General features: G+C 45.4%; 1 protein-coding gene across 1 annotated transcript in view; it reads right to left on the bottom strand.

Moving 5' to 3' along the window:
- Nucleotides 1-23,560, bottom strand: part of KIF5C (kinesin family member 5C) — a 129,007-nt gene that overhangs the window by 75,851 nt on the left and 29,596 nt on the right. Inside the window, exons 2-3 of the mRNA XM_045558778.1 lie at nt 6,668-6,758; nt 272-345 (exon numbers count right to left, since the gene is read on the bottom strand). Coding sequence (XP_045414734.1) covers nt 272-345; nt 6,668-6,758 — 165 coding nt within the window. The remainder of the gene's footprint in view (nt 1-271; nt 346-6,667; nt 6,759-23,560) is intronic.

Consider the following 23,560-nt stretch of genomic DNA (forward strand, 5'->3'; position numbering starts at 1 on the left):
ACCACTGTTTAGCTTGATACATATTTTTTCATAGAATTTATTATTACCATTTTGATGGAGCTATCAACGGGTTTTTAAAATACTACATTCCTGAGACTTTATTACTTACCGCTATTTTAAAACTCCTCAATAATAATTAATAATTACTTGGCCAAACATAACCATCTCTATTGCCCAGTAAACAAAGCCACATGCACCTCGGATTTTGCTAGAAGCACTAGCTCCACTCAGTCACCTCAGAGATGGACATTAGAGCATGCTACAGTCTTACCTCCATGGTGTGGGTTTTTCCTGATGAAGTCTGTCCATACGCAAAAATTGTCCCATTATAACCTTCAAGGACATCTGCAAACAAGAAAAAGAAATTAAAATTAACTCATTTCTTTGATCATATGCTGGTGTAGGCTGCATATTTTAAGATTACATTTTCCAAATGGCCCATCTCATTTTTCACACAGATGATATCTTTCAACTCCATGTGCATTTTAAGCAGAATTGTGAGATAAGAGCAGAAACACAGGCCTCTGCTGTTCTACAAATAGAAAGAAATGGACCCACATTTCTGCAGAATATATTAATGAGGAAGGAGGCAGACATACTTCCTCCCAGTATCGTCAAAATTATGACAGAGACATTGGGCAGAAAACTTTTTTTCAGTAGAAGGCTACTTGAGTTTTCTTCTACAAATTGATCTCTTGAGATCAGTTTGGGGGAAAAAAAATATTATCCGTGCCCTAAGATTCTGGAGTGAGGTGGAGAATAGAATTTCCTTCCTGAAGATTTGATTTGGGTCACTTTAAACGCTGGCCCAGGCCAGTTCCTTGGGGAGGTTTCTCCCAAAGGCCCCTACCAGAGCTAGGGGAGGAATGGGGCCCCCTTCTCTATACTAAGCCCCACGGTGACAATCCAATCAGCCTGAAACCAGCCTAACCCTGACTTAAATTTAATGTCTCTGTGTCTGCAGGGACTGTGCTAGCAAGCTGGCCCAGGCCCATCAGTATTGGGAATTTCTTTTAATTATACAATGAGGGCACTGTGCAAACCCCTCCACACTGCAGGTCGGCTGCCACCTCACACAGGGACAAGGGGAGGCGTGAAGGTGGAGGCTGCTTTTTGCTAAAGAGCTGACGATTATCTGTGGGAACTCTTTCAAAGCAGCAGAAGTGATTAAAATATATTTTGCACTCATTTCCCTCCTGCTTTCCTCCTTCATCCTGGAAAACATCACCGAGAGAGGAACAATGCATCATCAATATCCTTGATCTGCCATTCTGCATAAGGGGAGGGAGTCTTTATTCAAGAAAGGACAGTGAGGGCAGGAAGAGGAGCCCCATGTGGAGGTGTTCTCTTCAAGGAGGTGTTCTCTTCAAGGCCGTGTAAAATAATCAAGCCAGGCAATCAGCTCCATCTATTTCAGGCCCCAAATAGTGTTTGGGGGAGGGGGTCCTTTCTGAATTTTATGATGATGCTGGTTTGTTTCTGTTTTGCTTTGCTGAGTTTTCTAAAAGTTTTAAAACATACACTTGACTGCTCTGAGGTTGTTGGAATATGAGCTGGGATAAGGAAAAAAACAAGCAGGGCTTTCATCTAGGAAGCTAAGAAAAGAAAAATTAAGTGGCAAGATTTCTTTTTTAATCCTAGCAGCCTTCAAGAGTGTGCATCAAGTTATACTGAGAGAGAGAGAGAGAAAGGATGGAAGGGAGTTTAGCGCGGAAGGGAAAGGGAGAGAGAGAGGAGAGGGAGGGAAAACGTTCACACGTATCAGACTTCTGGTAACGGTTTCCCTGGTAACAGTGAGAAGCAAAAACTTGGAGAAGTCAGCATAAGGGTTGAAGGTTCAAGCTTCAGTTTTCACATAAACGCCAACTTGCTCAGAGAAAACACTGCTCAGGCTGGAGCAGAATGATCCAAGAATATGATATGCTTTGAGGGACCCAAAGGAAAGAGGTCCTGCCCTTAGGTTGTATTTTTAAAATTCCATATTCAAAACGCAAACAACTCCAGACAATTGGAGTGTTCGCCACAATCACAATACTAAAGTTTCTATTTAGTAGAATTTAAGCATCTCCCCCCAAATCTAAAGTGCCTTCCTTTTCTTAAACCACTGAGTAGGAGGCACTCTGGACCCATCAGCCCAGGTGTCAGAACAGCACTGAGGACGCCAAGGCCAAGGGTCCAGCCAGCCTGACATGCGCTGGCCACCTGCAAGTGCCCACGCACGCGGGAGGCCCCGGAGAGGTGGCTCTGAGCAACCCGCCGCGCCCTGAAGGAACTCAGCCCAGAGCCCAGGCCCCGCTGACAGGAGGAAGCACAGAGCCAGCTCCTCCTCCCAAGAGGGCCACACCCGAGGCCCCCAGGCGAGTCCACTCTCACTGAGCACAGTCCCACTGAGTCTTAGTGGCTCATGGCTCAGGAAACCGCGCGGGTAAGGAGTGGGGCGAGGACATGGAAACAGTGGGAGCGGCCGCTGCGGCGCTGCGGACTGCGGCGCCCGCACCGCACCGCACCGGGCCAATCTCCGCTTCTCCGCGCTACGGCAACGCCGAGCACCATTTCTTCTCCTTTTTTTTTTTTTTTTTTTTTTTTGCAAAGAAAAAGAACACATAAAACCCCATTAGAACAAACTGTGATAGGACTTTAAGATATTTACAATCACGTTACAATTAATTTATTGTTGGAAAACCTCCGGTGCTCAAGGTTGAACGGAGCCGATGTCGCCCTCTGTCGACTCAATTCTGAGCTAGAAGGTAATTTTAAAAGAAAAGATAAAGCTCTCCGAAACCAGTTTCTCTATTTTCTTCCCAACTCCAGGGTTAGGGGTTGGTCTGTTTGTCCGGTCCGTGTGTCCGTGTGACCCCGCACGGTCACAGTGTGTCTAGGGATGGCCGCTGAGGTGACGGGCGGTGCAAGGAGCCTCCGAGCTCGGAACCACCCCACCCACTCGGACCCGGCAGCGCCCGCGGAGGAACGCTCTGCCTCGGCCTCTGTCTGTCCGCCTCGGTCTCCGTCCGTCTGCCTCGGTCTGTGGCAACAGACTGGCCGCCGCTGCAGTCGGCCGCGCTCCACGCAGAGCCTTTCCTTGCGACGCGTCCGGCTGAGGCGCCGCCACTGCACCCACGGCCGCCAGAGCTTCCGCGGCGGTGCCCAGAGCCTTCGGTCTCCGGAGAGCGAAAGGGAGTGGGACACTTGAAAAGGCGCCTTGACTCCTGTTTGCTCAGCTCTGAGCCCAGGTCTTGCTGGAGCCGAGGAGCTCGTTCCACTGTCAGCTAAGAATCTGGGCCGGCCCCGATCGTACCTACACGCCAGTGCTCCCGGGGAGGCGCCGTGACCCCTTACCAACCGGAGACAGGGCCTGTCCGGGCGCCAGGGTTTCTGGCCCGAGTGGCTGACGGGCCACCCTCGCCTGGGAGGCCCAGCAAACTACTCGAGTGGGCCACCCGGGAGGACGTCGAGGCGGTCCCGCTGCACACCAGCGGCCAGCCACAGGCCTGGAGGGCAGTCGCTGTGCCCAGGCCAGGCACGCCCTCATCACTGGCAGGCCGCCAGGGCCACCACAAGGCACGGGAACCACAGTCGCTACTGTCTCTGCTCTCCCCTCCTCCCACGCCATTCCCATCCCTGTGTGTGCAATGCTTAATAGTCCCTATGGCCTGATGGAAAAGAAACAACTCGTAAGATAATTGTCATCAAGGCGGGCACAGTGGCATGAGCCTGTAGTCCCAGCTACTCCGGAGGCTGAGGCCAGAGGATCGCAGGACCCGGGAGTTCAAGCCAGCCTGAGCAACATAATGAGAACCCCATCTCAATAATAATAATAATAACAGGAATAATTGTTATCAAATGCTCAGTGTGAGCTCACCAGAAAACTGGGGCAGGGTAGTGCAGAAGAATGTAAGTCAGGCTCAAGTCCCAGCACTGCCCCCTTAACTGATCTGGCCAAGTTATTTTGCTTCTCTGAAACTCAAATTCCTCTTTTGTACAATGAGAATAATAATGCTCACCCTTCATAAAGTTTTATGGTTTAAAATGCAACAACATATGTAAAATGTATAGAAAGTGCCTGATAAATGGCAGCTAAAAAATATTTTTCTTAAGAGTCATATATAATAATGAAATAGATCTGATAATACCATCCTAAATTTAAAAAGTCTCCATTGGGTCCACACTGCCTACAGGATAAAGTCTAATTCCTAGGCAGCCACAGCAGCCTACCTATTCACTGTGCTAGTAGTCACAAACTCCGCAACCTCTTTAGAAGAAATAGAGGAGAGTTCAGGCAACATTTTGAAAAACACATACTAGACAAAGATGGAAGCATGAGAGATGCCAGGACTCTACAAACAAACATCTGAAATATTTTTTTCAAGCCCAGTGAAGTTGTAGGGAATGAAAACACAGAGAATAAAGCCATGCCGTTAAATGGTGTCTTCCAGATACTCCAAATCATTAAGGGTTTCAATAGACTTGAAAGGAAAACTCACCAGTCCCCCATATTATCTGAGTCACTGGAACTACAGTGACCTTCAGAAGTCATCTGATCTAATTATTGGTCTCTCAAAAAAAAAAAGGCCTACACCATACCACCTCCTAATCTCGATTTAAACAGGGCTCCTCATGGCAAAATCCCTCACCTGTACTCAGTAATCTGTTCCAAAGAGTCTTTCTGATCTCTCTCTGTTTTACCTTGCTGATGCAGAAATACACGGCCACTTCTCCTCACACTAGCCTCGGTGAATATTTTTTAAAGTTCTATTAGGCCTTCATCACTCCCTAATAATTTCTATTCAAGAGAGAATAAGATACTCTTATTGCTACCAAATGAGTATGTTCGTACTATATTTACAGTGTCCTAGAATGTCTCTTTATCATATCATGTCAGAGCCTGATTTTACTCTAAATAGTATTCTTTGTGGCTCACAACATATTGGGTCTCAAGTTATCCAGAGTGAGGTCATATTTTCACAAGACCCGCCCAGGGACTGCTCATTTCTGATATTTCATACAGTAGAAAAATCCAAATATTAAAAGGGACCCAAACTTCTCTAGTGGATAAAGACTCAAAGATTATTACTATAGTTTGTGAATCACAGGATTTGTTTTTTAAATGCAGCACATCTATTTCTAATTACGCCAGCTTAGGGAGGTCAGGAAGCATTAAAATGGCCCTCATGCTTAGCACAGCGTGTGGTAAACACTATTTGCTTCTGAGAATGAAGGGGAAGACAAAAAGAAGGAAATTCTGGCACATACGTGATTAATCTTACTTTAATAAAAATATGAATGAGTCCAATAATAGAAGGGAAGCAGGGCTGAGCAGGAGCAAACCAAGAAAGATATACTGCAAAAACAGAGAGAAAACATGTTTAGATAGAAAGAGAAGCAAAAGAGTAAAAGTAGAGAGAAGACAAAAATTACCACCAGATATAGGCCTTACTCCTAATTCAAAAGAAGCTCAAATTCAGGCATTTTTTTTTCCTCTCCAGTTTTCTATAATAATCTCACTGTGAAGACCTTCAAAATTAATTGATGTCTGCAACAAGAGTGAATAACCATACACCTCAGCAAGGAACATTACATACTGACACAAGTCTCCCACGCAGGTGTCCGGGGTCAGAATTAATCGAACAGATGTACCCAGAGCTGATTTTCATGCATTTCAAGTAGTTAGGTTAGTCAGCTCAGCTTCTAAAAACAAGCAGATCTAAAATGACAAGGTGTTTTTTTGGTTTTGTTTTTACTTTTTGCTTTTTAAACCCAGAGCTCCCTATACAGGTGGCAGCATCAAGACATCTGAAAGCACAGTTGCCATAGCATTCAAATTTGAAAGCAAGGATTTGATGATGAAAAGCAAAGAAGCAGGAGATGCCCCCTAGCCCTGTCCAGATGGCAGGCTCTGCCAATGCAAGCTCCAACCTGCCCCTGATTTGAAAGGGCAAAGTAGAGCAATGTGTAAATTGCTTCATCTCCCTGCTGTTGTTTTGACACAAATCCTCCAGGGCCAATGCCAGTCCCAGAGAAAAGGACTGATCTCTCAGACATAAATGCAGGCTTGAGGCTACCTGTTTGGAGGAACAAATGTCAAAATCTGAGTGGGATGGTTGAAAGTGAGTTAGGTTAAAGTATAGTTAAGGAACGCTGAGTAGCAAGAACAGCTCAATAACCAACAAGGTACTATGACTTTATGACACTGTAGAAAATTCCTTGATGGCAAGAATTTTCCATATTTAAAGCTTCTTTCTGATAGACATTAGTAAAAAGAACACAGATGCAGAAAATAAATCAACCAAAGATGTACAGCTGGAGCATCAAGAATATATATACTCTCTCCTTCAAAACAAAAAGGAGGTTCTATACCACCTGCAACAGTATTTTAAAACCATTACAGAAATAATGTGACCATAGCTTACCTTGCTTTTAAGCTTTGGGGTGACAGAATGAAAAGGTGGCACAAAAGAAATAAAGAAACATCCTTGGAAAGGAGGTATAGAGAGATTACTAATTTGCCTGACATCACAGCAAATCAGGGCCAGGGCCAAGGCTGTAATTCAGTGTTTCCAATTAGCAGGCCTCTTAGAGTCAAGGTACATTGATTCCTAGGCTGCAAATAACACTTAATGTTTTCAATTACTCTGAAAGGCCCAGGAGGAAATAAAGAAACAGCACTTACCTTTGACAATTTGCTTCGCACACGCATTGTAAACCTGCTCTTGGGTTGTGTTGGGAGGTAGCACTCTGTCGAAGACATATGGCTTCCCTTGCTAAAAAAGAAAGACAAAAGAAAGAAAAGGGTGCAGAGAACACGTTAGAAGTTTAGGAATAAAACGCACTAATATTATAGTTAGACCATAGGAGCCAAATCACCAACCCTATTCTTTAAGACAGTTGTTTACCAAGACTAGGGGATTTTTACAGCATGAACTTGAGAATCTGAGAGCAAAAAAAAAAAAATTTTTTTTTAATTTGAAACGCTTTTCTGATGAAAAGGTAGGCTTATCCATTCATTTGAATAAATATTTATTGAGAGATTACACGAACCAGGCACTGGACTAGATGCTGACAAATCAGAAAATACAGTATTGCCTTTGTGAATTGTTCAGTTAAGTGGAGCAGATAGCTAATAAGCAAGAAAGCAAACACACAGGAAAATGCAAAATGTTTAGGTATAAAATAATGGAGCAGAGGGGATGATAGAGAGGACAAGGAAGGCCTCGCTAAAGAAGTACTGATTAAATGGATCTTTAAAGGATCAGAAAGCCGGAGGCTCGTGAAGAGCTGCATAAAAGCACATTCCAAGCAGAGGGCCGAGCACACAGCAAAGGGCCCCGTACATCCCAGGAGCTGGAGGAAGGTACATGATGAAGGCTGGTAAGGAAATCAGGAGCCAGTTCATGCAGGCACTGTTAGCCAAGGTGATGCGCTTGGATTTTGTTCAATGGGAAGATGGCACAAACAGATTTAAGAAGCTGCTCTTATTAGAAAGATATTATTGCTTTGTGTCCCAAAGAATTGTTGTGTTTTCTTTCCCATGCATAAGTGGTACCTTAACTGGGCCAGGGCTTCTGAGACAAAGGGAGCCCTTCTGTACAGTAAATCGAGAGGCTGTATGAGCCCTGATGCCCAAACTCGATGCTCAGTAACTCCTTACTGAGCGTTTACGTATGACGCACACAGTGCTGAGCGCCCTGTCCCACAGCCCGGACCACCCAGGAGGCCCTTCATCTTCACATTTCCCACATGGCCGAGGGGAGGGCAGGAGAAGAGAAGGAAGAAAAAAAGAGCCAAGCGCCTCCTTCACCCCCACCCTGCACCTCCTACGAGTGGCTCTGGACACCAGGAACCACCCAAGGACAGCGTGACTCAAGAAGATAACTGCTCATGAGGGATCCAAGGGCAAGGCTTGTTACATCCCATAACCTTCACACAAAGTAAAAGCACAGCTGTCAGACTGGCTTAACGTTTTACACATTTATCACTTGGGTAGAGCTAGATGGAGGGAAAATGCTATGTCCTGAGCTTTAGTCTTTGAAAATGGCATTGAGCTAACCAAGTAAATGAGCTGCTTCCAGTTTGGTCTTGGAAAAATGGAGAATTTTCAGGTACCATAAAAGTTTGATTTTGTGCAAAGCACCAAAACCAGAGTCATTCTGCTAAAATTATGGAATAGGATCATTTGCTGATAATTTATTCCCAGTAAGTCTCCTTCAGTTGGTGAACCAAGTATTTGGCTGAATAACCAAGAGATTACCTCACCACAATCTACTGGCAACTATCAGCCCACAACATTCTTATCAGCTTTACCTATTTGTAAAATTCAACTAAATGTCAGTAGGGTAAAAGGCAAGAATCAACACTGACGGAGTTTGCCTAAGTATTTGTCATCCATTGAACCTCCTGGAAAGAAAATGCAGCTTTGCTTATTTAAAACAAATCCACTATTTTTCCAAACTTAATGAGAATCACCGAAGTAAGCCACCTTGTTTATAACTTGATCCTCCTTTGGGTTTTAGAGAAAACACAGTTAATACAACAGGCAAAATGGCCTATTAAATAATAGTGCATGGTACAAAAGCAGAACTCCCCAGTTTTGCCCTTCAATTTAAAATGTTTATTGGAATACCTTATACTTTCACTTTAAGAGAGGCAGAGAATAAGAAATCTGTACTCCTCATTTAAATAATATAATTTACCAAGTGACAACAGATAATACGGTAATTCCCCATAAGCTGAAGTTAACTCCCAAACGGAAGCTGCCTTCAAGTCATTGCCACTGGGTTGATACTAAGAAAAGATAAAGTGCTCAAAATGATTTGTTATGAGACCTATCTTGTCAGGATTAACACATTAAGTGGTTTAAAATGTAAACATTTTTATGTGTCCTTTCCTGCACGGAGTTAGTTACAGGCTTTCATTTTAGGTGAAACTTAAAGCCATGAAAGAAATTGATTAGAATTTAGTTACTGAATATTTTCAAAGAACTGACTTGTGGCATAGCCATGCCAGCTGTATATACAGTTGCCATTTAAAAAAAAAAAAAAAGAATGAATTAGTTTTTGCTGCTTTAGTAATGGTATAAAAATCTCACAAATTCTGATTGAGACTTGAACATAGACCCTTCCCCCATGGCCCCAAAGGAAACAAGATTCTCCATTTCTGATCCCAGCATGGCTGAAGGTTTCCTTAGGCAGCGTCGGGGCGCAGCTTGATCCAGTCTAGTCAACACTGAGTTAACAACAGCTACAGAATAATCTCTTTGAACTGCATTTGAATACTAACACTTGGAAGTGAATGATGAGGTCACCAGTCACTCCTTCAGGAGACACTTTTCCTATCCAGGTGTCTATTGGGCACATGGTTCTCTCCAACCTTTCTGGCGACCTCTGTCAACATCCTTTGCTGGAGTCTCTTTCAAACTTCTAAATGATGGTATATTCAGGACCCAGACCTCAGCCTTCTCTCTGTCTGTATTCTTGATCTTCATGTAATTTAAATAAATATTTCAGCCTTCATCTCTTGTGTGACCTCCAGATTCATTTCCCTACTAGACATTTCCACTTGGGTGTCCACGAGCCACCTCAAACTTGACTGACCAAAAAACAACCATCAAGCCCTCCGTGTCTGAGCAAGAACTGTATCACCAATCACCTAGTTACTCAGAAGGAAAACCTAAGAATCCTTTAGTATGTTCCATAGATTCCATATCCAAAATATATCCCAAGCTCTATCACTTCTATGGCTGTGTCTATACCACACAAACGTAGTCCATCATTTCTCCATCGATCTCTTCTACACAGCTGTAGCCTCCTAGCTGGTCTCCCTGGCCCCATTCTTGCTCCTAACACCCAATTTCCACTTAGCAGCCAGAGTAGCTTCCTAAAACCACAAATCAGATGCTACCATCTCCTCTGCTAAAACCCTCCAATGGCTCCTATTATTCTTAGACGAGACCCTCTTTGCCCTCAGCTGCCTACATCACCTTCCCTGTCACTACAGTGTGGCCCCATGGACTTCTTTATGCACCAGGCTTATTTTCCTGTTCAGAGTCTTTGCTCCTAACCCTTCCTTCCCCTTAGAATCCTCTCGCTGCAAATCTCCATTTGGCTCACCACAGATCTTCATTTGGTTTTCTCCTCATTGCCCTTCTGAACTTAACTCAAATTACCCTCCTTTGAAGGCGTTCATGATCCTAACTAAAGCAGCCCCACGCCCACCCTGGCATCAGTCTATCACAATACCCTATCTGGTCTGCTCCATAGTAATTAGTATGTGACCTAATCTCAACCAATCAAATGGACCACTACAATGAAAGCATGTAACCAGCTAAAGCATAAGCCATATAAATCCCAAGACCTAACTGCACGTAGGCAAACCTACTTCAATTTATGAAGGGGATCTGGATGGGACACACACACTCCACACACATTGCTACTGAAAATAAAGTATCCCAGCTTTGCCATGTAGCCTCCACGTATAACAGCGCTAATTGCAAAGGAGCAACGTAACTAAAATTAATAACTTACCAGGATCACATATAAAAAATAAGAACAGATGGCTCTTATACTTTTATACTTAAACATTTTTTTAAAAATCATATCACCAGAACTCCTATCAAGTTGTTGAGAGCAAGGTGTCTGTGAACCATATGGCCTGCCTATTAATACGTCTGACCCATTACCCAACAACTGTTCTCCAGCTTGAAGAGAATATTACTCTGGGAGACAAAGGAAAGCAAAAGACTCCTGTAAACATTTAGAACATGGGCACCAGGAGGGATGTTGAGAAAAGTGAAATTAATTATCCCCAAGAAGAGAACATAAAGAAGTGATCCAGTAACAATCTCTAAGACTGACCAAGAGTTGTGACCAAAGGTTGCCAATGATTCGAATGATCTTTCTTTTTATCTTTACTAAGAAAGAAATAAAAGCAAAAATGAAAAACCAAAAAAGACTAAAATTTCCACAGAGATATTTAAACTCACTCTGTAGAATTATCTTCAGACACTGAGGAGTACCGTATTCCGAAGAACTGATTACTGAGAACTGTCATGTGACTTCCTTCCTGAAAGCACAGGAGACAACTAGTTCTTTCAGCTTGTGCTGACCACCTTCTCACCACTGTCACCAGCACTGTCACCAACCACTATGACCCAAACCCTTGTATACTCTGTCTCATTTAATTCACACAGTAACTCTGCGAACTAGGTATTATTATCCCCATTTCACAAACTGGAAAACTAAAGCTGAGTCACATTATCAGCTCTCCATCTTTGGGGAAATAATTTCAAGGCTCTGATTTCGAGTGTTCTTCCTTTACACAGTGCTGTTTTCCTAAGAAGCTTTTGATTTATTGGAAAAGCAGGAGACATCTAAAGCAGCATATGCTAAGACTAATATGAACAATGGAAGCAAAGTGATCAATGAGGTAACGAAAGACAGAGACCCCTAACATATCCTACAGCAGTCAAGAAAGTGTTGACCATGAAGGTGGGACTGACATGAAACCAGTGAGGAGAGAAGGGCTGAAGATCTGGGCAGCAGGGCAAGATTGGCAAGAAAAATGGTGGGGCCTGCATATGGCAAGCATTCTTTTCAGCAGAAGAAATCAAAAACAGGCAGAGGCTGGTCAGAGGCTAAGGAAAGACAGATGTAAGGCTGACTATGAAAGGTTGAAGTTATTAAGAAAAATTCTAGAATTTTTTAGAGCCAAAAGGTCCTTCAAGGTCATCCCAACCCAACCTCATGGTTTGCAAATAAGGTGAGATCGGGAGAGGGTGGATGGTGTGCACCAGTCAGGTGGGCTGCAGATATGTGCCTAGCATCCTGGCTCCCTTCTGGTGCTCCAGAAGTCTGCTTTACAATCACCTGCTCTCTCTAAACATCAAGGAAACAATAAGCATGAGCCTCTGATCCTTTATATTCCTGCTTCCCTCCCGATCAATTCCAAATTATTTCCAAATACATAATTAATTAGTCCAATGAACCAAGAGTCATTGCCACGGGAGCTGTAATAGTACCACAGGAGAATCAGAACCACAGCCTTTTAGAGTGAACACAAACTTCAGGGTCAGCCAGTCCAACCTCCTCCCAATGCACAACGCCCATCTCCATGACCCCTGAGAGGGGACCACACACTTGCTTGCAACTCAAGTAGCTCTGATTGTTAGACAGTTGTGCTCTTATGTTGATTTCAAAGCTGCCTCCCTAAAGCATTAGGCCTGGTGCTGCCCTCCAGAACAAAACAGACCTGCCTGCATTGCAGCTTTGTTTCAGTTTGGGAGCTAAGTGTTCACCATCCAAATCCCTTTTCTCTTATCTGACTGAGAGAGAAAGAAAAAGACAGACATACTTCCCCTTCCTCCCTAAAAGTTCTATGGTTTGTTTTGACTTGAAGGACTCCAACGATGTCCAAGGTTAGGATATCCACAAACCATGAGATTAGTCTGCACAAGAAAAAATGAAATCAGATTAAACTCACAGACTGTGAAGGGCTTTTATAACAACCTGAAAGAATGTTTCCAAAACATTAACTAAAAACCAGAAGTCCTTGATACTCATTTCTTATCAACACAAATATCCAGCCAGAAGAGGTTTTTGTTTTGTTTATTGAAATATAATTGACATATCATAGAATTTACCCCTTTAATAAAAGTGTACAATTCAGTGGTTTTCAGTATATTCACAAGGTCAAGCAACTATCACATTGTCTAATTCCAGAACATTTTCATTACCCCAAACAGAAACCCTGTACCCATTAGCAGTCACTCCCATCCCTTCTGCCTCCCATGCTCAAGGCAACCACTCATCTACTTTCTGTCTTTATAAATGTGCCCGTTCTGGACCTTTCATATAAGTGGAATCATATATGGCTTTTTTGTGATTGACTTGTTTCATTTAGCATAATGTTTTCAAGGCTCATCCATGTGGTAGCATGAATTAGCACTTCATTCACTGAATAATATTCCATTGTATTCATATACTGTGTTTTGTGTATCCATTCATCAGCTGATAAGACATTTGGATTCTTTTGACTTTTTGTCTATAATAAATGCTGCTATGAGCATTCACATACAAGTTTTTATGTGGACATATGTTTTCATTTCTCCTGGGTATATACATAGGAATGGAATTGCTGGATCATATAGTAACACTGTGTTTAACTTTTTGAGGAATTGCCAAATTATTTTCCAAAATGGCTGCACGATTTTATGTTCCCACCAGCAGTGTGTAAGTTTTCCAAATTCTCCACATTCTCCTCAACACTTTTTATTACCTGTCTCCTTTGTGACGGCCATCCTAATGGGTGTGAAGGGATATCTTGTTGTGCTGTTGATTTGTATCTTGGGAGAAGTTTTTTAATTGGCACTTAACATAACATAAAATTTATTTTGATATATAGTATGCGTACAGAGATATTGCAGGCATTGTAATATACTGCTGTGCTCTTATCTCCACATTTACGAAGTGGCCCAGATTAAAGAAGCATCTTGCAGAAGCTGCGGAAGCCCATTTCTCTGAGGCTCAGTTTCCTCATCTGCAAAGTGAGTCAATAATACCCACAACTCAGGCATCCAGTGAGGATTAGATATGATCCTGTGAATAAAGGATCTACTGCATGTCTGGTTTTCCAGAAGATGCTCAAGATATGGTCAATGTCATTCTGTAAAAAAAACGATTGGGTGACCAACTTTTACCAGGTACTTGCATTCCATCAAACTTACCAAGCAGTGGTCCCTTAAAAGAAGTGCTACTAAAATGTGACAATCACCCACAATGTAACAGCTCAGGAACTCGGCATCCTGCTCCCCTTACAACACCCAAGTTCCAAATCACACCTCAGGCTCCTCCCGGCCCCCCGGTCTGCGACTCCTAAGCTCAGCTCCCCAGAGCGTCGGGGGCTGTTTAATTTCTGCGGGTCCCAGGAAAATGTACAGTTTCAAAGCCATCCTCTGCATTCTTTTAAAACAAATAAAATTTCAAGGTGCCGTCATAAAGCCCCTTCAGGAAAGGGGAAGGGCTGTGTCCAGCACAGGCACTTGCGGACTCACAGGCTGTGCTGTCACAGCTTCGGAGCCTCCCGAAGATGTCTGTGGGAATACCAGTGCAAACCTGCAGCAGGTGCCGTCGGGGCCTGACCGTATCCCCTCAGTCCTCGCCATCTCCGTGACCATTTCCAGGCAGGCTGGCCCAACCTCCTACAGCCAGCCCCCTCATTTCTGTGCCTGAGGGTTTTTGTGGCTGCTGGAGCCCTTCTGGTCACTTGTAACCGGCCAGAGGACCTTCAGGCACCAACCCCAGCTGTTCTCGGCCAATGCTGATAGGAGCAGGGGGGTCAACACTTCAGCTCCCTTGCCCAGGGGTGGAAGCGGACAGGTGACTCTGAGGCACGTATTCCAAACTGGCACCCAGAGTTCCCCAGTGGGATGAAGCTCCGGTTGCCCACGGTGGCGACTTGGGTGATGACATACTCTATACTGGTTTCCTTCACTTCCCTGCCTCACTTCTCCACTCTTTATCAGTATTTCCTGGGGTCACCTCCCAAACAAACTTGCACTTCCATCCTTGACTCATTGTCTGCTTCTCGGGGAGCCCCAAGCAAGGCAAAATCCCAGATATTTTGCTCCCAAAGACCCTTCCTTCAAGAAGTCCTAAGGGATTCCGGACTTGGAGAATCACTGTCAAGTACGAAGCCACCACATTTGGTTGATGCCCAAGACAAGGGGGGAGTGGAAATTGAAATCCTTATAAAATTCAACACACTGTGGCCTTAGGACACTAAGTACCCTGGAAAAGGGGATACATTTTCCTTCATAAAAGGGTGCTTGCTAGCCACCTGACAAGCTGTGGTCCCAGAGGGCCACATCTGCCCCGAGAATTGTCAATTTCTAATTTACACAATTCTAGAAGCAGCAAAGGCTCCTGAAGGCCCTGGCCTATCAGGGTGCCTTGTGCATCATGGTACGGGGCAGGTGCTCCATAGATGATGATGATGATGATGACGACGACTGACGCCTGCCGGATGGGCTCCAGCAAGGTTAGAGGGGTGCCAGGACACCATCGAATGGAGTGGGGTGTGGGAAATATCTCTCCAGAGTGTGAGAAACTTCACTTGTTTCCCACCATTCTCACCCCCCATCTCCAAGATTTCAGCAGTCCTGGAATCACCCTGTCTTATTGTAGTCCTTTACTCCACTTTACCCCATCACCTACCTTCCCATTTATCTAGAGCTTACATGCAAATTCCCAACGCAGGAAAACCCCACTGTGCGCCTTGGGACACAACATCCCGTACCTGGCATTGAGCACCAGCCCTCTTGTATCACAGTTACAACCGCTGCCAGGTCCACCAATCTGCAATGGTGGCCTCACTAGGAGACTCTCAGGCCAGGCTGATCTCTCAGGTCAGTGGAAGCCTCCACGCCACTGCCTGCCCCAGATATAAGTGCTAAGCCAGAGCCTGCCCTGCGGTCTCCCCTCCGCCCCCACCCCCAACACACACTGGCTCCGTGCCCCAGGGAAGGTAGCTGGTGCCAGTTCCGGCCAAAGCCAAGGCTGCTCCCAGGAGGGTCTGCAAAGAAACAGACGTCCACAAAGCAGCGACTAGCTTCTAATGGAGTTGCCAAGGCAATGCCAGCCACTTCACGTACTGACAATGAACAAAGGCAACACACCAGAATGAATCTTGTAAGCCTTCCTCCTGCAGGAAACCAGGCTACGATTCTTCCCCTTCTGCCAAAATCCCCGCTGTGTGGACACACAGGCACTGTCAAGATCTCAGACAGCTATGAAAAAACACTGTGGGAAGGCAAACTGCCTGAGTGATAATGAAGAAATTTGGAGTTCTTGCCTGGCTAACCGGCGTAATGAAGACAGAAGTGTTAGTTCTGTTAAAGAGAATAATGGAACCTGTGTCTCAAAAAATAAGGTTCTTATTTGTATGTGATTTTCATTTCAGATCAAAATACAATGAACTCCTCTCTCCCTCACCCCCAAGTTCTTCTCCCTCTAACTGTTCTGTACCATAAACTGCTCTTGTACCTGCAGGGGCAGGAGAACAAGTCCAGGCAACTGGCTCCAGTCCAGCATCTGGCCTCTCACATACTTTGTGACCTTAACCACTTTACCTCTATTTTCTGGGCCTCTTCCTCTCTGTAAAGTGAAAGATTGACTCTTTCTGGCTCTGACATGCTATGAATAACACACAGCACAGGAGTTCTATGATTTTCGCATAAGACTGGCTTCTGCCTTGACCACATGAGGCACAAGAGAAGGTAAATTTTAAACTGGAGGGAGCTCCGTGTTCTGTGTGCTCCGAGAAAGGAACGGAAATTGCAGCCATGGTTATTTCGGCAGATCTTTGCTTCTGCCAAGTCAAGTCTGAAAAAATCAAACCTTGCTCACTGGAGAGGAGGTGAAAAAGCCATTTCACTGAAGGTAGAATGGAGGATTCGTTTTGCCAAATGGAAGACAACAAGGAAAACGCTGAGCCTTCTTTCCGGAACCCATGGCTCTGGTGGAGCTTCCTGGCACAGCACAGCTCAGCGCAACGTGGTCAAACTGCCATTCGACAAACCTCTACCAGGTACGCTGAGACTCACAGTGGCCCTGCCAACACGGGAACCACAGGGTGACACGTGTAAAGTTCTCTTCCCTTCAGCTAAAAAAATAAAATAACAGCTTTTGCCCAGACCTTCACTTGGCTAAGTATGGTGCATACGGAGGCTTCTGAGAAACATACACTGCAAATATTTACTGCCAATAGAATTAATATTCTATTAATTTTTTTTCACTCTCCAGAAACAGCTTACATAATAATAACTATCCCATTTATTGAACAGCAATTTTACTTTTATAGCATGTTCAGGTCCCTCAGCTCCATTTGTACCTTGTGATTTTGGGGGTGAGACAAGAATATGAGCTTCCCTTTCTGCGAATGGAGAATAACTTCCATGGCCATGCAGAAGGCAACAACCTGAGCTGAGGCCAGGATCCAGAATTTCTGGTCCCCAGCCAAGCCTTCTATCCATAACACCATATTGCCTCTTGCAACTATTCCTCCAAGAACATGTTTAACTCCCAACTATAGATTTTCTAAGAATTCCACAGATTTCGGTTGAGAACATGATGAAGTAGAACCCAGAGTGCAATGGCTTGCTTCTACATATTACAGATAAAAAAATTCACACAAATTACAGAAAAAGTATCCCACAAAAGAGAATTACACTGACCAAAACCAGCAACAGTCATTAAGTTCAAGGTAGTGTTTCAGTTGGTGCCTAAGGTGTCACTCCCATTCAATTAACAGTGCATTAGCACTATACATGGGAGCTGCTGGATGCAAACTCTAAAGGTGTTTTCAACAGCCAAGATGGAACTTGGGCTGCATAAGGCTCATGCATCCCAACCCAGGGAGAATCAGTCCTTATTCAGGAGAAGAGACGTTGGACCTGCACAGTAGAAATGGTGGGTTGCCCAACTGGCAAGTGAAGTACTTGAGGCATGAAACATACATACATTCATTCATTCATTCATTCATTCATTTATTTATTTACCAGAAAATCTAAAAGAAGCAGTTTTAAGTACAGCTGACACATAAGCTGTGTATCTTTTAGAAGACTGTTAATTTTACTTGCAGGATGGGGCACCCTATTTTTCAACACTTGAGTACTAGAAGTGCTGGGTGCCAACACAAGTGGAATTTGATGAGCAAACGTTCCCAACGCTTTTTCTGCAGCCACCCCTCCTTCCTGACTTGAAGTTCCACCATTGGAACCACTAATGGATTAGACAACAAAAGACCATGGTTCCAGAAAGCTAACTGTTAACAAAAGTGGCTCTCTAGTCTTCTGCCAGCAGCAGCAATTAGTTTATCAGATTCATTAGTTAGTAGAACCAAGATAAACCAATTGCTCATTTCTGAGTAGTGAAGTGTGGGGTCAAGGAGATGGAGAGGAAAGAGGGAGGGGAGGAGAAGGAAGGGAAAGAAGGGTAAAGGGTAGGAGGAAGGGAAGGGAGAAGGGTTTCTCAAGCCACATGGGGAAAATCTGTGATGAGGGAGAAGGCATCAAAGGCAAGAGCCATCTCTTTCACAACCAGCCTAGGATGGGCCAACAGATCACTATTTAAACCTATAATTCCAAGCAACTTTTGCTCAACTACCTAGGTAATAACTGTTTAATTACACCCAGACTCAGTACGAAGGTCCACTTATTGGCACCTTCTCGAGAAGGGAGCCTGTGCTCATCAATTCCCATCCCATGTTTCCTTCCAATAACTCCCTGTGCACTGGCTCCTTCCTTTTGACTTAAAACACACTTATGGTTGAGGTGCAGTGCCTCATGGCTGTAATACTAGCACTCTGGGAGGCCAAGGTGGGAGGCTCGTTTGAGGCCAGGAGTGCAAGACCAGCCTGAGCAAGAGCGAGACCCTATCTCTACAAAAAATAGAAAAATTATCCAGGCATGGTGCACACCTGTAGTCCTGGCTACTCAGGAGTCTGAGACAGGAGGATTGCTTGAGCCCAGGAGTTTGAGGTTACAGTGAGCTAAGATGACACCACTGCACTCTAGCCCAGGTGACAGAGTAAGCCCTGTCTCAAAACACACACACACACACACACACACACAAAACACAACTTATGTTTTCCTATTCTATGGGTTTTTTTCTTTGTCCTCCCTTGAAGTACTGCCCCATCTCCACCTTCTTCCTCTACCAAGGGACTGGAAAGCTGAGTCTTCTCTTGCCTCCACTCCCTCCTTCCTGCACATTGCATCCTGCCATCTAATCCTCACCCTCATTCAGCTACCTTCTGAAAGGCCTCCATGGCCTCCTAATCTTCAACTCTAACATGCTCAGACAGTCTGCAACATCTCAAAATTCACAAACCATTTAGAACTGTGTATCAGTCCAGCTTGTTGAAACTCCACTCTGCTGTCTCCCTGGACGCCACACGCCCCAGCTCAGCTTCTATCCTCTCTGACTTCTTCCTTCCCTCTGTCTTTAGTTCTCCTTCCTGCCAATTCCAAATGTAAGAATGTCTCCAGCTCTCTCATTGAGCCTCTTCTCTTCTCTCTTGCACCCTCCTCTTCTGTATTCTCTCCCATGGAAGAGCTCGAACACTCCCATAGTTTCAGCTATAAGCTGTGTGCAGAAGACTCACCAAAGTCCATCTCTAACTCTGAACCCCAAACCCACAGCAGTAACTGATTAAAATCACCAAGTACCCTAAACAATATATGTTGAAGAGAGAGCTCACTGCCTTCCCCCTCCTATAGCCCTTTCTCCTCCTCCTCCTCCTCCTCCTCCTTCACCCCTTCCTACCACTACCTGCAGTCATGCAAGATGAACAGTTCAGAGCCATCTCCCCCACAGTTCTCCCTCACCACTGTCGCCCAGTCAGTGGCTACATATGTTATTAGCATTGTAACTTACACTTTTATAGATTTTTAGTTATTTAAGGACATGTTTCCTATCTTACTCATCTTTGGATTCCCTGCAGCACTTATGATAATTACTAAATGTTAAAAATAATAGTTATTTAATTAAATTGGATTTCTGATGTCATGTGTTGAAGTAGTAGGATTTTGAAGATTAAAGCTGCCCCTTATTGAGCAGGTCCATGTGCCAGGTATAGACTATCTTGAATCTCCACAGCAATGTTCCAAGGTTGACGCTACCATTCCCATTTTACACATGGAGAAATCAGAGTTCAGAGACAATACGTAATGGTCTACAGCTCATAAGGAGCAGAGGCAGGAGGGTCTGATTTCAGTGCCCATAATTTCCCACCACCCCAGACTCCCAAACACAAAGGCCCAATTCACCTGGACCCACCACCATATAACACTCCTACCCCAGAGGCGATTCCATCTTTCTCACACCCACAGAGGTGAGGACTCTCTTAGATTCCTCTCACCATTACCATGTCCTCATGAACACTGGCATCATCAGCACTCTGCCCCACACAGCTAACCACACAGTCTTACCCGTCTAGACTTTCTCTTCTCACTGCTTTATTCAACAAATACCTACAGAATCTTCCACGTGCCAGCACTGTTCTAGACACTGGGAACGTAGCAGGGATGAGACAGGAGAGTGTCCTTGTCGTTATGAAGATTTTATTCTAATGGAATGGAAGGAGGCAAGCAAGGGACACCAAATCATAACAAAGGTGACACCTGCTGCGTTGTGATGCGGGCTGGGGAGGAGGGCTGACATCAGAAACCAGGCCTGGATGCCGGCCAGCCACAGGAAGGGCGCAGGCAGGGTGCTCCAGGGACAGGTAACCAAAAAAGCACGGCCTTGAGCTAGGAAGCGCCTGGCCTGCTGGCAAGTGGGCCAGTGTATTTGGAGAGGGCGAGGGGCAGGATGGGACGCGGTGGTGGGGGAAGAGCCCGGCAGGGCCCAGTGCTGGAAAGCCATGTAGTAAGAGCATCTGTAACGTGCTTTCAAGCAAAGGAACGGCCTGATCTGGTTTCTGTTTTGGCTGCTCTGTGGAGATTTGGCATTTGGGGAGGAAATGTGAAGATAAACATGAAGACCATTGAGGAGGCCATTGCAGGAGTCTGGAAAGACATGGGACAGCTTGGATTAAGGAGTGGGCAATGGAGACAGAACGTGGAGCATACATGCGGGGTAGCATTAGGGGGTGGGTGGGCCTGTGGCACAAACACGGATGACAAAGAACCACACGACAAGCTCTTGCGAATGCCCGTGATTCTGATTCACTGGTCTCCACACTGAGTCATAGGCCACACATGATTTGCTGAAGTCTGCTCAACATCACTGCCAACCAGACCAGGAAGGATCTTCATCCTTGTTCTCAAAACACTCCTCAGAGATGGCCTCTCCTCCTTCAATCCCCAAGTTCAAGCTTGCTAAGTGAGGAGTCACCCAAACAGTCCAGAAATCAAGGCAAAGAGAGAACCCAAGTGTACCTCATGTCAACAACCTTTCATCCCCACAAAACCCCCATGCAACTGGGGCTACCACCCCCCACACGACAGGGAGAATGCATCAGTTCCCCAGCTTCACTTAGCTGATGGGTGGCAGATCCCAGGCCCCAGTCAAGCCCAGCTCTGCCCAACTCCAGCGCTCTGACTCCTGCAACCACATCACCTATGAAAGCCAAAGAGACCCCACTTCACGGAGAGCAAACTTCACAGCAGCTGGAGTGACCATGAGTTAATCACACCCACTCCAGAAACTACTCTGGATTCTGCCCTTTAACTTCAGTCTCTCCCACCCTTTTCAAAATGTTCCAGGCAAAAATACTTTCACATATTGAACATGTAATTATTGATGCTCCCTGTGTCAGGCGACCTGCTAGGTTCGAGGAAGCCAACAGTGAGAAGGTCACCGTCTCCAGGCACCAGGAGCTCAGGGTCTAGTGGGGGAGGCAAAGACGCGGGACAGGAAGGCAGGTTTTTCTCTCCTGGGTACTTGAAAGCTCTGGATTATACTCAGGCAAAAATGTGGCTGATATTTTCAGGGCCTTCACTGCTTTTGTGCCACACTGGCCTCATCATGTAGATAACTTCACAGATTCATGCCATTTTATTATTCTGTAAGAGCAGTGTCTCATAAAAAAAAGTGTCAGCTTAAAAAATGCAAAGTCTCACGCAAAGTAACTCTTTTCTATTTTAAGCGAGGATCAGAATGACAGCAGTGGTAATCAGTGCCCCACCAGACAGCGATGACCCATTCTAAGCTCAAAGTGGGGAATGAGAGTGACAGAGAGCAGTCATCGGCTGCTGGGGCCACGTATGATGGGGGAGTGCGCTGCAGAAATTATCTCACTGAATCCTCAGACGGCTCCGCATGTAGACAGTACTAGGATGCTTCTCTTACCTGGAGAAACTGAGGCTTAGGGTGGTTAAATAACTTATACAAGGTTACCTTGTTATATTCTGCTAAGGCCAGAAGGAACCTTTAAGATGACTAAAGCGTTAGAAATAAGAAACAGGGTGAACAGACCTAGCTTTATTTTTGAAAGGAATCTTGGAGGGTGATGAAATAAAGTATACTCAGGATATTTTTTAAATAAATGGAGACAGCATTCCCCATCTCCCCTGAGGGTGGAAGAAAAGGGCTTTACCCTCAGCCTGGCAGGTGCAGATAAAGAATGTCCAGACCGTGGGGTCTTACTGAACCCCAGGGAGTGCCGGTGTCTCTAGTCATTTGCCAAACCACAAACGCTGCCTCTGAACCCTATGGTTTCCTACTCCTTCTTCAAGGACCATTTCAAAGCCCACCCACGAAGTCTTTTTTCTGGTTTTCTTTGTTTTTTGGTTTTTGCGAGATTTTTGTTTGTTTGTCGTTTTTTTGTTTGTTCAAGAGTGCATGTCTTATCCCCAGTTGAATGGAACTCTCTGGAGGGAAGGAGGCAGGGCTTACCTACCCAGTCTGTCCCTGATGCAGTTCTTTGGAAAACGCGTATTGACAGTGTTGCTAAAAGTATCCATACAAGCTGCCCAGAAAGGTCTACTTTGGACCCTGGTAAATACTAGGATGCCTCCTCCAGACCACTTCCACATCTGGGACTGTGGGCAGTGCTGAAATAAAAGCAAAGCCAGGCTAGCTGAGACATTTAATGTGAATAGTGGCAAAAGCAACTAAGTAGGTTGGAAAGATTTGAGATGGGAACACCCAAAGGACTCCAACAGGGATTTCCAGCCTGGAGGTGGTAAGGTAGATCTGGAGATGAACCAGATGAGGGGGGACTGCTTTTGTCCTGGGAAAGCCTGCTGAGAGGTCCCAGTCAACACACGACACCCTGGGTCACTGACCACTTCGACTGCCCCTAAACCACAGAGTCAGGTGGGCGGGACACACAGGTGCCCCCCTCTCCCTCCGCCTCAGCCTGTGGCCAGCTCCCATCACTCTACTCCTCAGGCCCCTCCCCACTCTCCCACGGACGCCCACAGGCCTGGATGTGGGTGAGGTCAGGAAGCACTGGCTTTGGGGCCACGCACAGGTGACTTTCCTTTTCTGCCTAGATTAGATTTGTTCCAAACGACCCTGCTCCCAAATGCTGCATGAGTCAACTTCCCCAGAAGAAGAAACAAGGAACATGTGGGTACAGCAAGTTAGACAAGAAGAGAGCACAGCCTCCTGGGTTGGCGGGCAGAGCTTGGAGCCGGTCTTGCAGGGACCTGGGCTCTTTCCACGGCCATAAATCAACACCTGGGTGCATTAGGGCCACATGTCTGAAGCCCACGACCTTCACAACAGGGAGCTGACACCTTCAGTGAGGCAATAGCCATTGTCCTTCACAGGCCATATCTCTGAGAAGCAGTCACTGCGACAGAGGTGGAAGCGGCTTCACTTGCCCCCCTATGCCGATCCGCTACTGTTAAGGGGACAGCTCTCTCGACAGTGCTTCCTTAATTAAAAAAGCCTCACAAGACAGCAGCAGAGGGACCAAAATGGGTGACTTTAAGCCAATCTCCCTTGAATGGGCCTGAAAAGCAGCTGCTGCCTTCATTGTTCTCAGTTCCCTAGCACTGCCTACCTTGCCCTGAGCTCCAACCCTTCCCGCAGGAAAGCCTGTCAGGAGCACCTCCCTC

The sequence above is a fragment of the Lemur catta genome, chromosome 8 (genome assembly GCF_020740605.2).
Source record: "Lemur catta isolate mLemCat1 chromosome 8, mLemCat1.pri, whole genome shotgun sequence".
Lineage (NCBI taxonomy): Eukaryota > Metazoa > Chordata > Mammalia > Primates > Lemuridae > Lemur > Lemur catta.